Source organism: Lissotriton vulgaris, chromosome 4_1, assembly GCF_964263255.1.
Source record: "Lissotriton vulgaris chromosome 4_1, aLisVul1.2, whole genome shotgun sequence".
NCBI lineage: Eukaryota > Metazoa > Chordata > Amphibia > Caudata > Salamandridae > Lissotriton > Lissotriton vulgaris.
This window is the reverse complement of record NC_141691.1, coordinates 2137294558-2137311947: the sequence shown is the minus strand read 5'-3', so window position 1 is coordinate 2137311947 and position 17390 is coordinate 2137294558. Positions and strand designations below refer to the sequence as shown.

The 17390-nt window shown below is 54.3% G+C and overlaps 1 protein-coding gene across 1 annotated transcript in view; it reads right to left on the bottom strand.

Moving 5' to 3' along the window:
• LOC147725236 (pepsin A-like) overlaps nt 1-17390 on the bottom strand; it is a 186999-nt gene that overhangs the window by 19573 nt on the left and 150036 nt on the right. Inside the window, exon 8 of the mRNA XM_086966552.1 lies at nt 13948-14046. Within this exon, the coding sequence (XP_086822678.1) occupies nt 13948-14046 (99 nt within the window). The remainder of the gene's footprint in view (nt 1-13947; nt 14047-17390) is intronic.

Here is a 17390-nt window from a genome sequence, read left to right as displayed (position 1 = left end):
CACTGTGCACTGGTGTCTCTCAGTCACTCTGCCCTGGTGTCTCTCAGTCACTCTATCCCGGTGTCTCTCAGTAACTCTGCCCTGGTGTCTCTAAGTCACTGTGCCCTGGTGTCTCTCAGTCACTCTATCCTGGTGTCTCTCAGTCACTCTATCCCGGTGTCTCCGAGTCACTCTGCCCTGGTGTCTCTCAGTCACTGTGCCCTGGTGTCTGTCAGTCACCGTGTCCTGGTGTCTGTCAGTCACTGTGCCCTGGTGTCTGTCAGTCACTCTGCCCTGGTGTCTCTCAGTCAAGGTGCCCTGGTGTCATTCAGTCACTGTGTCCTGGTGTCTGTCAGTCACTGTGTCCCGGTGTCTCTCCGTCACTGTGTCCTGGTGTCTGTCAGTCACTATTTCCTGGTGTCTCTCAGTCACTGTGTCCTAGTGTCTCTCATTCACTCTTTCCTGGTGTCTCTAAGTCACTGTGCCCTGGTGTCTCTCAGTCACTCTGGCCTGGTGTCTATCAGTCACTGTGTCCTGGTGTCTCTCAGTCACTCTGGCCTGGTGTCTATCAGTCACTGTGTCCTGGTGTATCTCAGTCACTATTTCCTGGTGTCTCTCAGTCACTGTGTCCTAGTGTCTCTCATTCACTCTTTCCTGGTGTCTCTAAGTCACTGTGCCCTGGTGTCTCTCAGTCACTCTTTCCTGGTGTCTGTCAGTCACTTGATCCTGGTGTCTCTCAGTCACTCTTTCCTGGTGTCTCTCAGTCACTCTATCCTGGTGTCTCTCATTCACTCTATCCCGGTGTCTCTAAGTCACTCTGCCCTGGTGTCTCTCAGTCACTTTAGCCTGCTGTCTCTCATTCACTCTATCCCGGTGTCTCGCAGTCACTCTGCCCTGGTGTCTCTCAGTCACTCTATCCTGGTGTCTCTCATTCACTCTTTCCTGGTGTCTCTCAGTCACTCCATCCCACTGTCTCTCAGTCACTCTATCCTGGTTTATCTCAGTCAATCTATCCCGGTGTCTCTCAGTCACTCTGCCCTGGTATCTCTCGGTCACTCTTTCCTGGTGTCATTCAGTCACTGTGTCCTGGTGTCTCTCAGTCACTCTTTCCTGGCGTCTCTCAGTCACTGTGCCCTGGTGTCTGTCAGTCACTGTATCCTGGTGTCTGTCAGTCACTGTGTCCTGGTGTCTCTCAGTCACTCTGCCCTGGTGTCTCTCAGTCACTGTGCCCTGGTGTCTGTCAGTCACTATGTCCTGGTGTCTGTCAGTCACTGTGCCCTGGTGTTTCTCAGTCACTCTTTCCTGGTGTCTGTCAATCACTGTGTCCTGGGGTCTCTCAGTGACTCTGCCCTGGTGTCTCACAGTCACTGTGTCCTGGTGTCTCTCAGTCACTCTTTCCTGGTGTCTGTCAGTCACTGTGCCCTGGTGTCTCTCAGTCACTCTTTCCTGGTGTCTCTCAGTCACTGTGTCCTGGTGTCTCTCAGTCACTCTTTCCTGGTGGCTGTCAGTCACTGTGCCCTGGTGTCTCTCAGTCACTCTTTCCTGGTGTCTGTCAGTCACTGTGTCCTGGTGTCTCTCAGTCACTGTGCCCTGGTGTCTGTCAGTCACTGTGTCCTTGTGTCTATCAGTCACTGTGTCCTGGTGTCTCTCAGTCACTGTGTCTTGGTGTCTGTCAGTCACTGTGCCCTGGTGTCTCTCAGTCACTCTTTCCTGGTGTCTGTCAGTCACTTGATCCTGGTGTCTCTCAGTCACTCTTTCCTGGTGTCTCTCAGTCACTCTATCCTGGTGTCTCTCATTCACTCTATCCCGGTGTCTCTAAGTCACTCTGCCCTGGTGTCTCTCAGTCACTTTAGCCTGCTGTCTCTCATTCACTCTATCCCGGTGTCTCGCAGTCACTCTGCCCTGGTGTCTCTCAGTCACTCTATCCTGGTGTCTCTCATTCACTCTTTCCTGGTGTCTCTCAGTCACTCCATCCCACTGTCTCTCAGTCACTCTATCCTGGTTTATCTCAGTCAATCTATCCCGGTGTCTCTCAGTCACTCTGCCCTGGTATCTCTCGGTCACTCTTTCCTGGTGTCATTCAGTCACTGTGTCCTGGTGTCTCTCAGTCACTCTTTCCTGGCGTCTCTCAGTCACTGTGCCCTGGTGTCTGTCAGTCACTGTATCCTGGTGTCTGTCAGTCACTGTGTCCTGGTGTCTCTCAGTCACTCTGCCCTGATGTCTCTCAGTCACTGTGCCCTGGTGTCTCTCAGTCACTGTGCCCTGGTGTCTGTCAGTCACTGTGTCCTGGTGTCTGTCAGTCACTGTTGGACAGGCCTCATTAACGGCCCGCTCCCTCCCCGCATAATAAGGCCCGGACGCCGGCTCTCCCTGGGTCCCCAGAGAGAACCCTCCCGGCAACCCACCGAGGCAACCCGCAACCGTCCCCAACGGGACGCCTGCTCCCGAACATCCCAGCATCGGCTGACCCGGGTCCCCGCCAGCACCATTGCCCGGCCCGGCCGCCATCTTGGGACACTGCATCACGAGGCCGCGTGGCCTCGGCGCGACCCCAACCCTGGGCCTGGCCAGGCCCCGACATCGAGGCACCACCATCCACCCAGGAGGTGAAGAGACCACTTGGCAGGTCAAAGGGAGAAAGGAGTGTCGATGGCTCTCCACCGCCAGGTGCCGATCGCCCCCGGCCTCCCCGGGCGCTGGCTCCACCCCCCTGCTGGATGTCTGGACTCCCTCATCCCGGACCTCCCGACCTTCAAGCGCGAGGGTCCGGACATCAAAGGAGACCAGACCTATAACTGGGGCAGCTCCAGAGCAGGAAGGCAGTTGTATCCTGGAGTCGAGAGACACCTTGAAGAACTCATCCCTGACGGACTGCTGGCGCTGCCGCAGCCTTGCCTTGTGAACCATCCCCGAAGCCTGCTGGCGCTGCCGCGGCCCTCTGCAACGTACATCTTCGTTGGGACCTGCTGGCGCTGCCGCGGCCCATCCTTGTCAACCATCGCTCTTGCCTGCTGGCGCTGCCGTGGCCTTCTGCAACGTGAAGTCATCCTAGCCTGCTGACGCTGCCGCGGCCCTCCTTGTCGAGAACTATCATCTTAGCCTGCTGGCGCTGCCGCGGCCCTCCTTGCCGAGAACTTTCATCCTAGCCTGCTGGCGCTGCCGCGGCCCTCCTTGCTGAGAACTATCATCCAAGCCTGCTGGCGCTGCCGCGGCCCGACCTTGCAGACACCTGAGCTCGAGGATTGTGAGCTCCTTCTGGCCGCCCCTGTACCGCACCGGTACCAAGACTGTCCCGCTACCCCTTACCCTACAGAGACTAGAATTGGGAGGATCCTCGAGTCCTGCCCCCACTGTATCATTGATAACCTTGCCTAAAGAATCCTATATAAAGTGTGCAGATCGCATCCTTGTGTGGTGTCCATTTGTGGGGGGGGGATGTTACTTGTCTGTACGATCGCCGGAGAGGTCCTCACCGGAGACTTCTCCCCCTGTACTCGGCCGACCCTCCGGGTCCCCGTCTAACATTGGTGGCCAGCGGCGCGATCCGAACCAACACGTAATCGTACAGAGAGTAACTCACCCCACGACACAACCACAATGACAACAAAAGAGAGCGGAACCACAGAAAAATTCCAGATGGAGAAACTAGAATAGTACAACCACAGAGAACTAAAGCAATTCTGCATAGAACTAGGCATTGCTACCACAGGACTGAGCACGAAAGAAGACTTCAAAAAGGCCCTGGAATCTTGGGCGGAGACGGGTACGGCCGTACCCCAAAACCAAAACCTCGAGGCACCGGAAACGAACACCACTCCGACGGAAGAAAGAAGATCGGGTCTCTCCCGAGAGGAGATCCGAGAACGGGAAAAAAGCAGGCTCCATGAATTGGAGCAGGCTCGACTTCATTTGGATGGAGAACTGAAATTGGCGGAACAAAAAATAACCTTGGAACACTTGCGGCTCCGAGAGGAGCGGGAAGAGAAACAGAGACAGAGAGAGTTAGAAGAGAAAAAGCTAGCCTACGAACATGAGCGCAACCTAAAAGAAATAGAGCTTCGGAAACAGAAGAAAGATCTCGGGGTTCCCGAGCGTCCGAACACTCCTGTCACTACAGACCCGAAAGTCCACATCCCCAAGGATGTCGTCAGAGAGTATTACCGGAACAACGATATCCAGCAATGGTTCAAAGCCTATGAGGTAGCCATGACCTCCCACGAACTCCCCGAAGCGACTGGGGAGCCGGGTTATGGGGGAGGTTTGCCAACGGAGGACGAGACGCCCTGCTGCTGACCATCAGATGACCTCTTACGACCACATGAAAGCCGCCCTCCTCCGCGACTGCAAACGGATCCCGGGTACAACTTGGGTAGAGTACGTGAACTTTTTCAGCCGAGCATTCGAGGGGTGGATCAAGGGCAGCAAGGTGACCACTTACGAGCAACTCTTTGATCTTATTGTGTGGGAGCACCTTTCTAACAACTGCTTCGTCGAGCTCAGGCAGCACCTCCTCGACAGTAAACTGACTAAACCCCGGCAACTCGCCGCCGAAGCTGACCGATGGGAAAGCACCCGAGTTGCCCGAAACGGGCCCAGCGAACCGAACAGAACCAACCAAGGACCCCATCGCCCCCGAGGGGGAGGAGGAGGCCAGGGTCGGGGCAGAGACGCCGTCCCGGTGGCTCCCGCCAGCAACACCCCGCCCCCGGCCGGCAGGGGAAACCCCCCGATGCGTCCAGGGTTCCAAGCCAACGTTATTTGCCACCGATGCCAGCGACCCGGCCACTACGCCAACGACCCTAATTGCCCGAAGAACCAGAACCCTATGCCCCGCCAGGTCGCTGCCGCCTCCCTGGGGGAAGAGCAAACCCCAGAAGATCCTGAAGAGTACGAGGCCGACCAGCCCGAGTGGGAACCAGCCGCCATGTCCCTGGTCTGCCTAGGGGAAAGAGACATGATTCCGCGGGCCCCCTACCCGCCAATATGCGGAAATACAGCCAGTGGGTCAACATTAATGGACGCCGGGCTGAAGCCCTACGCGACACCGGGGCCAGTGTGACGGCAGTCCGCTGTCATCTGGTGACCCCGGATCAGATCTTGCCGAACATCCTTTGCCCCGTCCGATCAGCCGACAACTCAGAAAGCCTGTGTCGGATGGCCTGCGTCCCCTTCGAGTGGGGAGGAGTATCCGGAATGCTGAAGGTGACTGATGCACCAGTGGACTGCCTCCTGGGGAACGACCTCGAAAGTTCCCCCTGGGCAGCCGTCGAAAGAAGAGAGCACCTGGGGATGTTGGGCCTCCCTGAATGGGCCTGCATAACGACCCGGTCCATGGCCACCCGTGCCATCCCCAGTCCCGAAGAACCCGAATGGCCAGAACCTCCTCCCCCGATCGTCACGGAGGGAGCCGCCCTAAGAGCCAATCCCACAGAGCAAAACGAAGAAGGGCCCGTTCAACTCCAGGACCTTCCCGAACTGGCCCAGTGGCGTCAAGAGGGTGGTCCCACCCAGGAACAGTTCCGACAAGAGCAGAGGACCTGTCCCTCCCTCGAGGGACTCCGGCAGCAAGCCCTCGCCCAGAGCGCAGGTGACACCTCCGGGACCCACTGGATTTATTGGGACAATGACCCGCTCTACAGTGAGCAAAGAATTGCTGAACTGGGGGCCAGTCGGGTGCTGGTGGTGCCGCTCCGCTTCAGAGACTTCCTTTTGAACTTGGCACACGATGTCCCCCTTGCTGGGCAACTGGGGCAAGACAAAACGTACAACCGCCTAGAAACTCACTTCTACTGGCCCAAAATGCGAAATGATGTCTCCAACCACTGCCGGGCCTGCCCCACCTGCCAGGCCAGCGGGAAGTGCTGCCGAAAGATCAAAGCACCCTTGCAACCCTTTCACGTCGTCACCACCCGTTCGAACGGGTGGGAATAGACATTGTGGGGCCCCTGGACCCCCGAACGGCACAGGGGCACTGGTTCATCCTAGTCCTGGTGGACCACGCCACCCGCTATCCCGAGGCCGTTCCTCTTCCGACCGTGACAGCACCCGTGGTAGGCCGAGCCTTGATGGGGATCTTCTCTCGAGTGGGCTTCCCCCGGGAAGTCGTCAGCGACAGGGGCATGAACTTTATCTTGAAGTACATGAGGTCTCTCTGGCAACAGTGCGGGGTCACCTACAGATTCACGACCCCGTATCACCCGCAAGGAAATGGACTGGTCGAGCGGTTTAACCTCACTCTCAAGGGAATGATCATGGGTCTAGAAGAACCCCTACGTCGCCAATGGGACGTGCTGCTCCCGTGCCTCGTCTTCGCCTATCGAGAAGTTCCCCAGAAATCCCTCGGCTTCAGCCCCTTTGAGCTCCTGTACGGACACCCCGTCCGGGGCCCCCTCAGCCTGGTCAAGGAAGGTTGGGAGATGGCCCCCCAGAAGGCTCCTCCAGATGTATATAAGTATCTCCTGACCCTCCGCAACCAGACCCGGCGATTCAGGGAACTCGCCAAAGCCAACCTGGAGGCCAGTCAGGAGGACATGAAGAAATGGTACGATCAGCATGCCTCCTCCATCGAGTTCGAACCAGGCCAACAAGTCTGGGTGATGTCTCCAGTCGAGCCCTGTGCCCTGCAGGACAAATGGACAGGACCCTTCAAGGTGATCGAGCGCAAGGGCCCTGTCACCTACCTAATAGACATGGAGTCCTCCCGGAACCCCCTACGAGTCCTCCACACCAACAGACTCAAACCCCACTTCGTACGCTCGGAACTCACCCTACTGATGGCGACAGATAGTGGGATGGAAGAAGACTCTGAGCCCCTCCCTGACCTACTGAGGACCCGTGAAAAAGATGGCTCGGTGGAAGGGGTCAGACTCTCCGATGCCTTGTCCCCGGAGCAACGCCAAGACTGTCGAGCTCTCCTGCTACAATTTGCAAACCTGTTCTCCCTCACCCTCGGGGTCACCCCGTGGTGCCTTCATGACGTGGACACCGGGGATAGTCCACCCATTCGACACAGGGCGTACCGAGTGCCAGATCGGGTGTGCTCCTGCATCCAGAACGAAGTCACCAAAATGCTGGCTCTAGGAGTAATCGAGCCCTCCGACAGCCCCTGGGCCAGCCCAGTCGTACTAGTCCCCAAGGCTGCCGCCCCGGGCGTTGCCCCCGAGCTCCGGTTCTGTGTGGACTATCGGGGCCTGAACGCCATTACCGGAACCAACGCTCACCCCATTCCCTGGGCGGATGAGCTGGTTGACCGCATGGGGGCTGCCCACTACCTGAGCATCTTCCATCTAACAGCGGGCTACTGGCAAATCGGCCTCACCCCCAGGGCCCAAGAACGATCCGCCTTCTCTACCCCGGATGGCCACTACCACTTCAAAGTGATGCCATTCGTCATGAAAAACGCTCCAGCTACCTTCCAACGACTCGTGAACCAGGTACTGGCAGGCCTCGAAGAATTCAGCGCCGCCTACCTGGACGATATCGCTTTGTACAGTCGCCACTGGGCAGACCACCTTCACCACCTCCAAGAAGTCCTGCACGCCTTCCAGCAGGCCGGCCTCACCATCAAAGCCGGCAAATGCCAGATTGGCCACGGGTCCGTGACCTACCTCGGACACCAAGTGGGGAGCGGTCTGGTGGCCCCCCTTCAGCTCAAGATCGCTGCCATCCAGTCCTGGCAGCCACCTGTCACCCAAACCGAGGTCCGAGCCTTCCTGGGGCTCACCGGATACTACCGGCGGTTTGTGAAGGACTATGGCAGCATTGTGGGGCCCCTCACAGAACTCACATCCAAGAAAGCCCCAAAACAGTCAACTGGACTCCGGACTGTCAAGCGGCCTTCGAGAAGTTGAAGACCGCCATGTGCACCCCCCCCCCCCGTGCTCCAGGCCCCCGACTACAGCCGGGAATTCATAGTCCAGACGGACGCCTCAGATCATGGCGTTGGGGCAGCCCTCTCTCAACTCAACGCCGAGGGAGTCGATCAGCCAGTGGCCTTCATCAGCCGACGCCTGCTGGCTCGAGAACAGCGCTGGAGCACCATCGAGTGGGAGGCCTTTGCAGTGGTGTGGGCCCTCAAGAAACTCCGGCCCTACCTCTTCGGTACCCATTTCAGGGTGCAGACAGACCACAGACCCCTACAATGGCTAATGCAGATGCGGGGGGAGAACCCAAAACTGTTGCGATGGTCCATCTCCTTGCAGGGGATGGACTTCACTGTGGAGCATCGTCCTGGCCACGCTTTTTCCGCCTCGGCGCGGAGAGTACCCAAGAGGATGGGTGACTCTCCCTGCCATCAGCTGGGGGGGACGCATGTTGGACAGGCCTCATGAACGGCCCGCTCCCTCCCCGCATGATAAGGCCCGGACGCCGGCTCTCCCTGGGTCCCAAGAGAGAACCCTCCCGGCAACCCACCGAGGCAACCCGCAACCCGTCCCCAACGGGACGCCTGCTCCCGAACATCCCGGCATCGGCTGACCCGGGTCCCCACCAGCACCATTGCCCGGCCCGGCCTCCATCTTGGGACACTGCATCACGAGGCCGCGTGGCCTCGGCGCGACCCCAACCCTGGGCCTGGCCAGGCCCCGACATCGAGGCACCACCATCCACCCAGGAGGTGAAGAGACCACTTGGCAGGTCAATGGGAGAAAGGAGTGTCGATGGCTCTCCCCCGCCAGGTGCCGATCGCCCCCGGCCTCCCCGGGAGCTGGCTCCACCCCCCTGCTGGGTGTCTGGACTCCCCCATCCCGGACCTCCCGACCTCCAAGCGCGAGGGTCCAGACATCAAAGGAGACCAGACCTATAACTGGGGCAGCTCCAGAGCAGGAAGGCAGTTGTATCCTGGAGTGGAGAGACACCTTGAAGAACTCATCCCTGACGGACTGCTGGCGCTGCCGCAGCCTTGCCTTGTGAACCATCCCCGAAGCCTGCTGGCGCTGCCGCGGCCCTCTGCAACGTGCATCTTCGTCGAGACCTGCTGGCGCTGCCGCGGCCATCCTTGTGAACCATCGCTCTTGCCTGCTGGCGCTGCCGCGGCCTTCTGCAACGTGAAGTCATCCTAGCCTGCTGGCGCTGCCGCGGCCCTCCTTGTCGAGAACTATCATCCTAGCCTGCTGGCGCTGCCGCCACCCTCCTTGCCGAGAACTTTCATCCTAGCCTGCTGGCGCTGCCACGGCCCTCCTTGCTGAGAACTATCATCCAAGCCTGCTGGCGCTGCCGCGGCCCGACCTTGCAGACACCTGAGCTCGAGGATTGTGAGCTCCTTCTGGCCGCCCCTGTACCGCACCGGTACCAAGACTGTCCCCCTACCCCTTACCCTACAGAGACTAGAATTGGGAGGATCCTCGTGTCCTGCCCCCACTGTATCGTTGATAACCTTGCCTCAAGAATCCTATATAAAGTGTGCAGATCGCATCCTTGTGTGGTGTCCATTTGTGGGGGGGGAAGTTACTTGTCTGTACGATCGCCGCAGAGGTCCTGACCGGAGACCTCTCCCCCTGTACTCGGCCGACCCTCCGGGTCCCCGTCTAACAGTCACTGTGCCCTGGTGTCTCTCAGTCACTCTATCCTGGTGTCTCTCAGTCACTCTTTCCTGGTGTCTCTCAGTCACTCTATCCTGGTGTATCTCAGTCATTCTATCCTGGTGTTTCTCAGTCACTGTGGCCCGGTATCTGCCAGTCACTGTGCACTGGTGTCTCTCAGTCACTCTATCCTGGTGTATCTCAGTCACTCGTTCCTGGTGTCTCTCAGTCACTCCATCCCAGTGTCTCTCAGTCACTCTATCCCGGTGTCTCTCATTCACTCTCTCCTGGTGTCTCTCAGTCACTCTGCCCTGGTGTCTCTTAGTCACTCTAGCCTGGTGTCTCTCAGTCACTCTGCCCTGGTTTCTCTCAGTCACTCTATCCTGGTGTCTCTCATTCACTCTATCCCGGTGTCTCGCAGTCACTCTGCCCTGGTGTCTCTCACTCACTCTATCCTGGTGTCTCTCATTCACTCTTTCCTGGTGTCTCTCATTCACTCTCTCCCGGTGTCTCTCAGTCACTCTGCCCTGGTGTCTCTTAGTCACTCTAGCCTGGTGTCTCTCAGTCACTCTGCCCTGGTGTCTCTCAGTCACTCTATCCTGGTGTCTCTCATTCACTCTATCCCGGTGTCTCGCAGTCACTCTGCCCTGGTGTCTCTCAGTCACTCTATCCTGGTGTCTCTCATTCACTCTTTCCTGGTGTCTCTCAGTCACTCCATCCCACTGTCTCTCAGTCACTCTATCCTGGTTCATCTTAGTCAATCTATCCCGGTGTCTCTCAGTCACTCTGCCCTGGTATCTCTCGGTCACTCTTTCCTGGTGTCATTCAGTCACTGTGTCCTGGTGTCTCTCAGTCACTCTTTCCTGCCGTCTTTCAGTCACTGTGCCCTGGTGCCTGTCAGTCACTGTGTCCTGGTGTCTGTCAGTCACTGTGTCCTGGTGTCTGTCAGTCACTCTGCCCTGGTGTCTCTCAGTCAAGGTGCCCTGGTGTCATTCAGTCACTGTGTCCTGGTGTCTGTCAGTCACTATGTCCCGGTGTCTCTAAGTCACTGTGTCCTGGTGTCTGTCAGTCACTGTGTCCTGGTGTCTGTCAGTCACTGTGCCCTGGTGTCTCTCAGTCACTCTTTCCTGGTGTCTGTCAGTCACTGTGTCCTGGTGTCTCTCAGTCACTCTGCCCTGGTGTCTATCAGTCACTGTGTCCTGGTGTATCTCAGTCACTATTTCCTGGTGTCTCTAAGTCACTGTGCCCTGGTGTCTCTCAGTCACTGTGCCCTGGTGTCTGTCAGTCACTGTGTCCTGGTGTCTCTCAGTCACTCTACCCTGGTGTCTCTCAGTCACTGTGCCCTGGTGTCTGTCAGTCACTATGTCATGGTGTCTGTCAGTCACTGTGCCCTGGTGTTTCTCAGTCACTCTTTCCTGGTGTCTGTCAATCACTGTGTCCTGGTGTCTCTCAGTGACTCTGCCCTGTTGTCTCTCAGTCACTGTGTCCTGGTGTCTCTCAGTCACTCTTTCCTGGTGTCTGTCAGTCACTGTGCCCTGGTGTCTCTCAGTCACTCTTTCTTGGTGTCTCTCAGTCACTGTGTCCTGGTGTCTCTCAGTCACTCTTTCCTGGGCTGTCAGTCACTGTGCCCTGGTGTCTCTCAGTCACTCTTTCCTGGTGTCTGTCAGTCACTGTGTCCTGGTGTCTCTCAGTCACTGTGCCCTGGTGTCTGTCAGTCACTGTGTCCTTGTGTCTATCAGTCACTGTGTCCTGGTGTCTGTCAGTCACTGTGCCCTGGTGTCTCTCAGTCACTCTTTCCTGGTGTCTGTCAGTCACTTTATCCTGGTGTCTCTAAGTCACTCTTTCCTGGTGTCTCTCAGTCACTCTGTCCTGGTGTATCTCAGTCATTCTATCCTGGTGTCTCTCAGTCACTCTTTCCTGGTGTCTGTCAGTCACTGTGTACTGGTATCTGTGAGTCACTGTGCCCTGGTGTCTGTGAGTCACTGTGCCCTGGTGTCTGTCAGTCACTGTGCCCTGGTGTCTCTCAGTCACTGTGCCCTGGTGTCTTTCAGTCACTGTGTCTTGGTGTCTGTCAGTCACTGTGTCCTGGTGTCTGTCAGTCACTGTGCCCTAGTGTCTCTCAGTCACTCTTTCCTGTTGTCTGTCAGTCACTGTGTCCTGGTGTATCTCAGTCACGCTTTCCTGGTGTCTCTCAGTCACTGTGCCCTGGTGACTCTCAGTCACTGTGCCCTGGTGTCTGTCAGTCACTGTGTCCTGGTGTCTGTCAGTCACTGTGTCCTGGTGTCTGTCAGTCACTGTGTCCTGGTGTCTATCAGTCATTGTGCCCAGGTGTCATCTTCGTTAATGTGCCCTGGTGTCATTCAGTCACTGTGCCCTGGTGTCTGTCAGTCACTGTGCCCTGGTGTCTCTCAGTCACTCTTTCCTGGTGTCTGTCAGTCACTGTGTCCTGGTGTCTCTCAGTCACTTTGCCCTGGTGTCTCTCAGTCACTGAGTCCTGGTGTCTCTCCTTCACTCTTTCCTGGTGTCATTCAGTCACTGTGTCCTGGTGTCTCTCAGTCACTCTATCCTGGTGTCTATCAGTCACTGTACCCTGGTGTCTCTCAGTCACTGTGCCCTGGTGTCTGTGAGTCACTGTGCCCTGGTGTCTGTCAGTCACTGTGTCCTGTTGTCTGTCAGTCACTGTGCCCTGGTGTCTGTGAGTCACTGTGCCCTGGTGTCTGTGAGTCACTGTGTCCTGGTGTCTGTCAGTCACTGTGTCCTGATGTCTGTCAGTCACTGTGTCCTGGTGTTTCTCCCACCCCTCTTGCGCAGAGGATAATGTAATACTTTGACAGTTTCATTCCATAGGTTTTTCGCACCTGTGGCAGGGAGGAATCATTTACTAGGATAAGGTCTTTCCCATCATGTTTCCCCCCCCCCCCCCAAGTTAGCGACTCTGCAGCGGAAGCGGAAGGGGCGGGACTTCAAGAGCGTTGGGTGCTCCAGCCCTCCATGCACTATTGTTGAGGAGGCGGGGGTTTCTTTCTACCCACACTAGAGATAAGAGGCACAGATGAATGGTGTTTGGTGGGCAGAGTTGTGTGCCAGAGGCCACCCCTCTACAGACTAACCGCGCTTTAGGTACGGTGAGCCGGCGAAAGTGCCGGAGGCTCACCCCTGTGCAGCCTAACTGCGCTTCAGGTAGGGTGAGCAGGCGTAAGGGCCTGAGGCTCACCCCTTTACAGGCTAGCCGTGCCTCACGTAGGGTGGGCAGAGGTAAGTGTCAGAAGCACCCCCCCCCGCTACAGGCTAACCCTCCTCAGGTAGGGTGGGCCGCGCTGTCAGAGGCCACTCCTCTACAGGCTAACCGCGCTTCAGGTAGGATGGGCTGTGGTGTCAGAGGAACGCCCCTCTACTGGCTAACCATGCTTCAGGTAAGATGAGCTGGCAAAAGGGCCAGAGGGTCACCCCACTACAGGCTAACCACGCTTCAGGTAGTGAGTGCAGGAGTAAGTCCCAGAGACACACCCCTCTACATACTATCGCACTTGAGTTAGTAAGTGTCAGAGGCACACCTCTCTACAGGTAGGGTGGACAGTGGTAAGTGCCAGAGGCACACCCCTTTACAGGCTCCCCATGGAGCAGGCAGGGCAGGAAGCACCCTCCTGTGGACTCACAAAGCCTCATGTATGGGGGCAGCTGTGAGTGGTGGGTCACAGCCCTCTACAGGCTCAGCATGTTGGTGAAATCAGGAACAAGGTTCAGGGGCCGGCTCTTTGATTCGCCAAACCTACCCTAGGTAAACCTACATTGCTTGCCTTGCGGTCAGTGCATGGACAGTAGCTGAACACGCTCACAAGCCGGTTTACACATGTGGCCCATCTCTACCTGCTGGATGGAGGCACTGGTCGCACTGGTCCACACTGGGTCCTTGACTCCACCGATGGTCTTGACCCTCTCAGGCATGAGGCGGATGCAGGCGCATGGGCAGTCGACTCCTACTTGATGGAGGTAGGTGCTGGACCCCATTGAGGGAGATCATCGCAGCCATGGATTGGATGGAGGTATAGGGAGGGGGAGCTCTTACTTGCTGGATGTAGGCGCTGCCTGCAACAATCCTGGAACCCATGTTTGGTGGTGACCACATGAGGCATGGAGCTGATGGAGGCACAGGGGGTCGGCTCTTACCTGCTGAATGTAGGTGCTGACCCACACCGTGTTGTAGACCCCATGTTTAGTGATGACCATCTCAGGCATGGAGTAGAGAGGCACAGGGGGTCATCCCTTACCTGCTGGATTGAGGCGCTGGCCCCACCATGTCCTGGACTCCATGTTTGGTGATGACCACATGAGGCATGGAGCCGATGGAGGCACGGGGTAGGCTCTTACCTGCTGGATGTAGTCTCTGGACCCCATCTTTGGTGATGACCACATGAGGCATGGAGCTGAGATGTACCGGGTCAGCTCTTACCTGCTGGATGTAGGCGCTGGCCGGTACTGGGAATTGGACCCCACCAATGTTGATGACCATCTCAGGCATGGAGCTGATGGAAGCACAGTTCACGGTGAACTAGAGAGAAGCGACACACAGCAGAGAATCAGTCCCAAGGATCCCGAAGGTATAAACGGACGTGCTTGGCTTGAAGCACAAATATTATAATAATACAGAAGAATACAATATGAATCACATCAATGTCAAGAGAGCCCCAAATCCGACACACCTGGCAGCAGAGACAGTACTTCGTAACTAAGCCTCATTGCCTAATAAACATAAACATACTCATTTTCATGATCTCAATCTCAACATGAAAAAGGACGCTCCTGAGTTAACCATATTTTCACCATTCAAAATCAGTGACAGGCTGTATCTCTGAAGGACCAGGTGCCGTGAGAGAACTGAGTCTTCAGAAAAGGCATCCTCTGGTGACTGCACCTCTAAAGGACCCAGTGCAGTGAGAGAATCCAGTCATTATACAAGGCACTCTACAGGATGTTGTGTTCTTCAACATCACATTCTACAACCACACCAGGAAGACTCATGTCAGAGACAGCTGGGACGTCAAGGTGCTAAGATATCACAGGGAAAGATCAGAGCCATCAACCAGTGGATACATGTACATCCCCTTTAGCTTAACTCATCGGGATCAGTCATCCTCTCATGAGGAGACTGAAAGAACTACCAGCCTGCTGCTGTTCTAATTTTGCTCATGACCAGTGAATTCAAAATTACTGAGCACCCTGAGGTCAATAAGGACTCTAGACTAGGTCTACACTATCAACCACTGCTGTAAATCGTTCCACAGCTAAATTTCCGCAGAAAATCCAGGCAACCATCTACCTCATTCTGTCTCGTGCCCACTATTGACTCCAAATGGGGTGCTGGGATTTCTTCTGTTGAAACTTAAAAGTCCATATCTTTCCTGTCCTCCCAGCACTGCACTTACAGCGCCAGACTCCATGCACTGCCAAATCAGTGCTTAGTTTAGGTCATGGTTTCAGGTGGGGCTTATTCTTCATTTACGAGAGTTTGATCTAGAATAAGAGACAGAAATTAAGAAGAAGGAAGAGAATGAAAACAGAGAAAGGGAGAAAGCAGTGTTGAAAAAGAACCTGCAGGACTGAGATAAAGAGGCAGAGAGTGCCAAGTGGGAAATGAAAGAGGCACTAAATGGAATGGAAGCTTTGTAAAGAGCACCCCTGGGAATCAGCAGCACTGGCTACAGCTGTCAGAGACAAACTTTGGGCACCAGCACTCATTGTTGTCTCAGGAATTCCTAGAATCCGTATATTATTTTTCCTGGATCTTGTTTCTAGGTCTTCATTTTTTGCTGCAATAATCTTGAGTAATTTGTCCATTTCGGTACGATGTTCTTTGTGTTGGTTCTGTTCATCTTCAAATATCAAGCTTCTGTTCGCTGCTTCGCCCAATCTGCCATCCTACTTTTTGATTTTTTGTGTTGTTTCTGGTGCTCATATTGTCCGTTTTTGCCTGTATTGAGGATAGGCTTCTTTTCATGGAAACCAGCATTGTCTCCAGATCATCCTCCTCAAGTGCCTGATCTGTGTCGTTTTGATGTGGCGCATCTGCATCTATTTCCCACGCGTGTCCTTGGGGCGTTTTGTGTGCTTCAAACGGCAACTTGTATTGTTTTCCGTCTACTTTCCCCATTATTCTTTATTTGTGAGGCACTTGCAAGGTCTGAGCACCAGCACACGACGTTCTTTATGAATTTTTCCCAACCTGCACAGTTGCTCCAGCGGGCTCTTCTGATGCTTACCTGCTTGTAGATTTTATGTGTGGGACATTATATACTTTATAAATATAACTTCGATCCAGAGTGCTTTGCTTTGCATGTAATGTTCCAGTGATGAGGAGAATTTTCGATCATAAAGTGTTCAATTCAATTCAAAATTCTTTATTCGACTGTCAAAAATGCAGTCATAAAAGCATGTAAAATACATATATATATACAGTTCATTATCGAAAAAGTACAACAAGTAAATAAAAACAGGTAATCACAAAGAGATTAAATGGTGACATGATCCACTGTAAGTGTACTTATTTGAGACTTAATTACTAGGATAATGCAGTTCGACTGGGGATCAACCTTCCATACTTTATCTGAATTTCAGGGCTGTTTTTAAAAAGTTACAAGTAAATAAAGTGCTATCATCGTGCAGCATTTGGAGATATAAAAGAGCTGGCTTAATTTGCACAAAGTTCAGTTTTTTAAGCAAGGGTTTTAAAAATGTATTCCGTGGTCTCGAGTAAAAAGTGCACAAGAATAAAAAGTGAGCCAGGTCTTGCGGAGACTTGTTGTCGCAGCCGCAAGGTGGCAAAACTTGACCTCTATGGGCTCCACATGGTACAGCTAGCAACAGGTGATATAAACCAAAATGGAATCTGCTCAACAGGAAGCGCTCATGTCTTGATATGTGCCAGGATAGATATGGTTCAGAGCGTATACAAGTCTTAGTTAGGATATGACTCATTACACTGCCCTTCTTCAACTCGATTTCTTCCCTATCAAGCTGTCGATTTAGTAGGAAAGTATCCTTTACATAGTTAGCGTCTTTCTTGGATATACGCTGAGGTGTTAAGTAAAGATCCAACCTGCCCAGATCTTTGAGGCAGTTTCTAATGTATTTCAGCCAGGGTATCTTGAGTTGCCCTTCCCAGGTGAGGGCTTCAAAAAGGATATTGTGAGTTAATGGTATTGAGTCATTCATCCAACAGTTCATCCAGCAGAGCAGGGGGTTTACAGCAATTTTATCTCCTAAGTGCGGTGTGCCCAGTTCCTCATGGACGGAGAGGTTAGTGGTGCTTTTTGGTAAACACAGGACCTGTTTCAGGAAGTTATTTTCAAGAGTTGTAAGGGCATCCACTGGGGCAAAGCCCCATAGTTCGCTTCCGTAACAGGCAACCGCAATGCTTTTCGCTTGGTAAAGCTTCAATACGGCGGACACTGGGGTGTTACCCATTTTGCGTGCAAAGTCCATTATTCCAGTGTTGGTCCTTAGTATTTCACCTTTCTTTTTGTTTATGGCAGGGCCCCATGAAAGTTTATGATCAAACAATACTCCAAGGTATGAAAAGGGTTTTGTAGATGGTATTTTTTCCCCATTGACTGAAAAGGGGTAACGTTTTTTTGATCCTGAGCCTACCATCATAACAAATGATTTGGAGTTGTTGATGTTCAGGCCACGTGAAGTCATAAATTGAAGAAAGGAGCCTAATAATTTTCGAAGTCCGAGTGCAGTTCTGGATATGAGAACGGCGTCGTCTGCGTATAGCAGAACAGGCACGCCCTTTTTTCCAATGCGAGGCTAATCCGTGTCAGTTTTTAAAAGATGTTCCTCGAGTCCATTTATATATAAATTAAAAAGAAAAGGTGCTAAAATACAGCCCTGCCT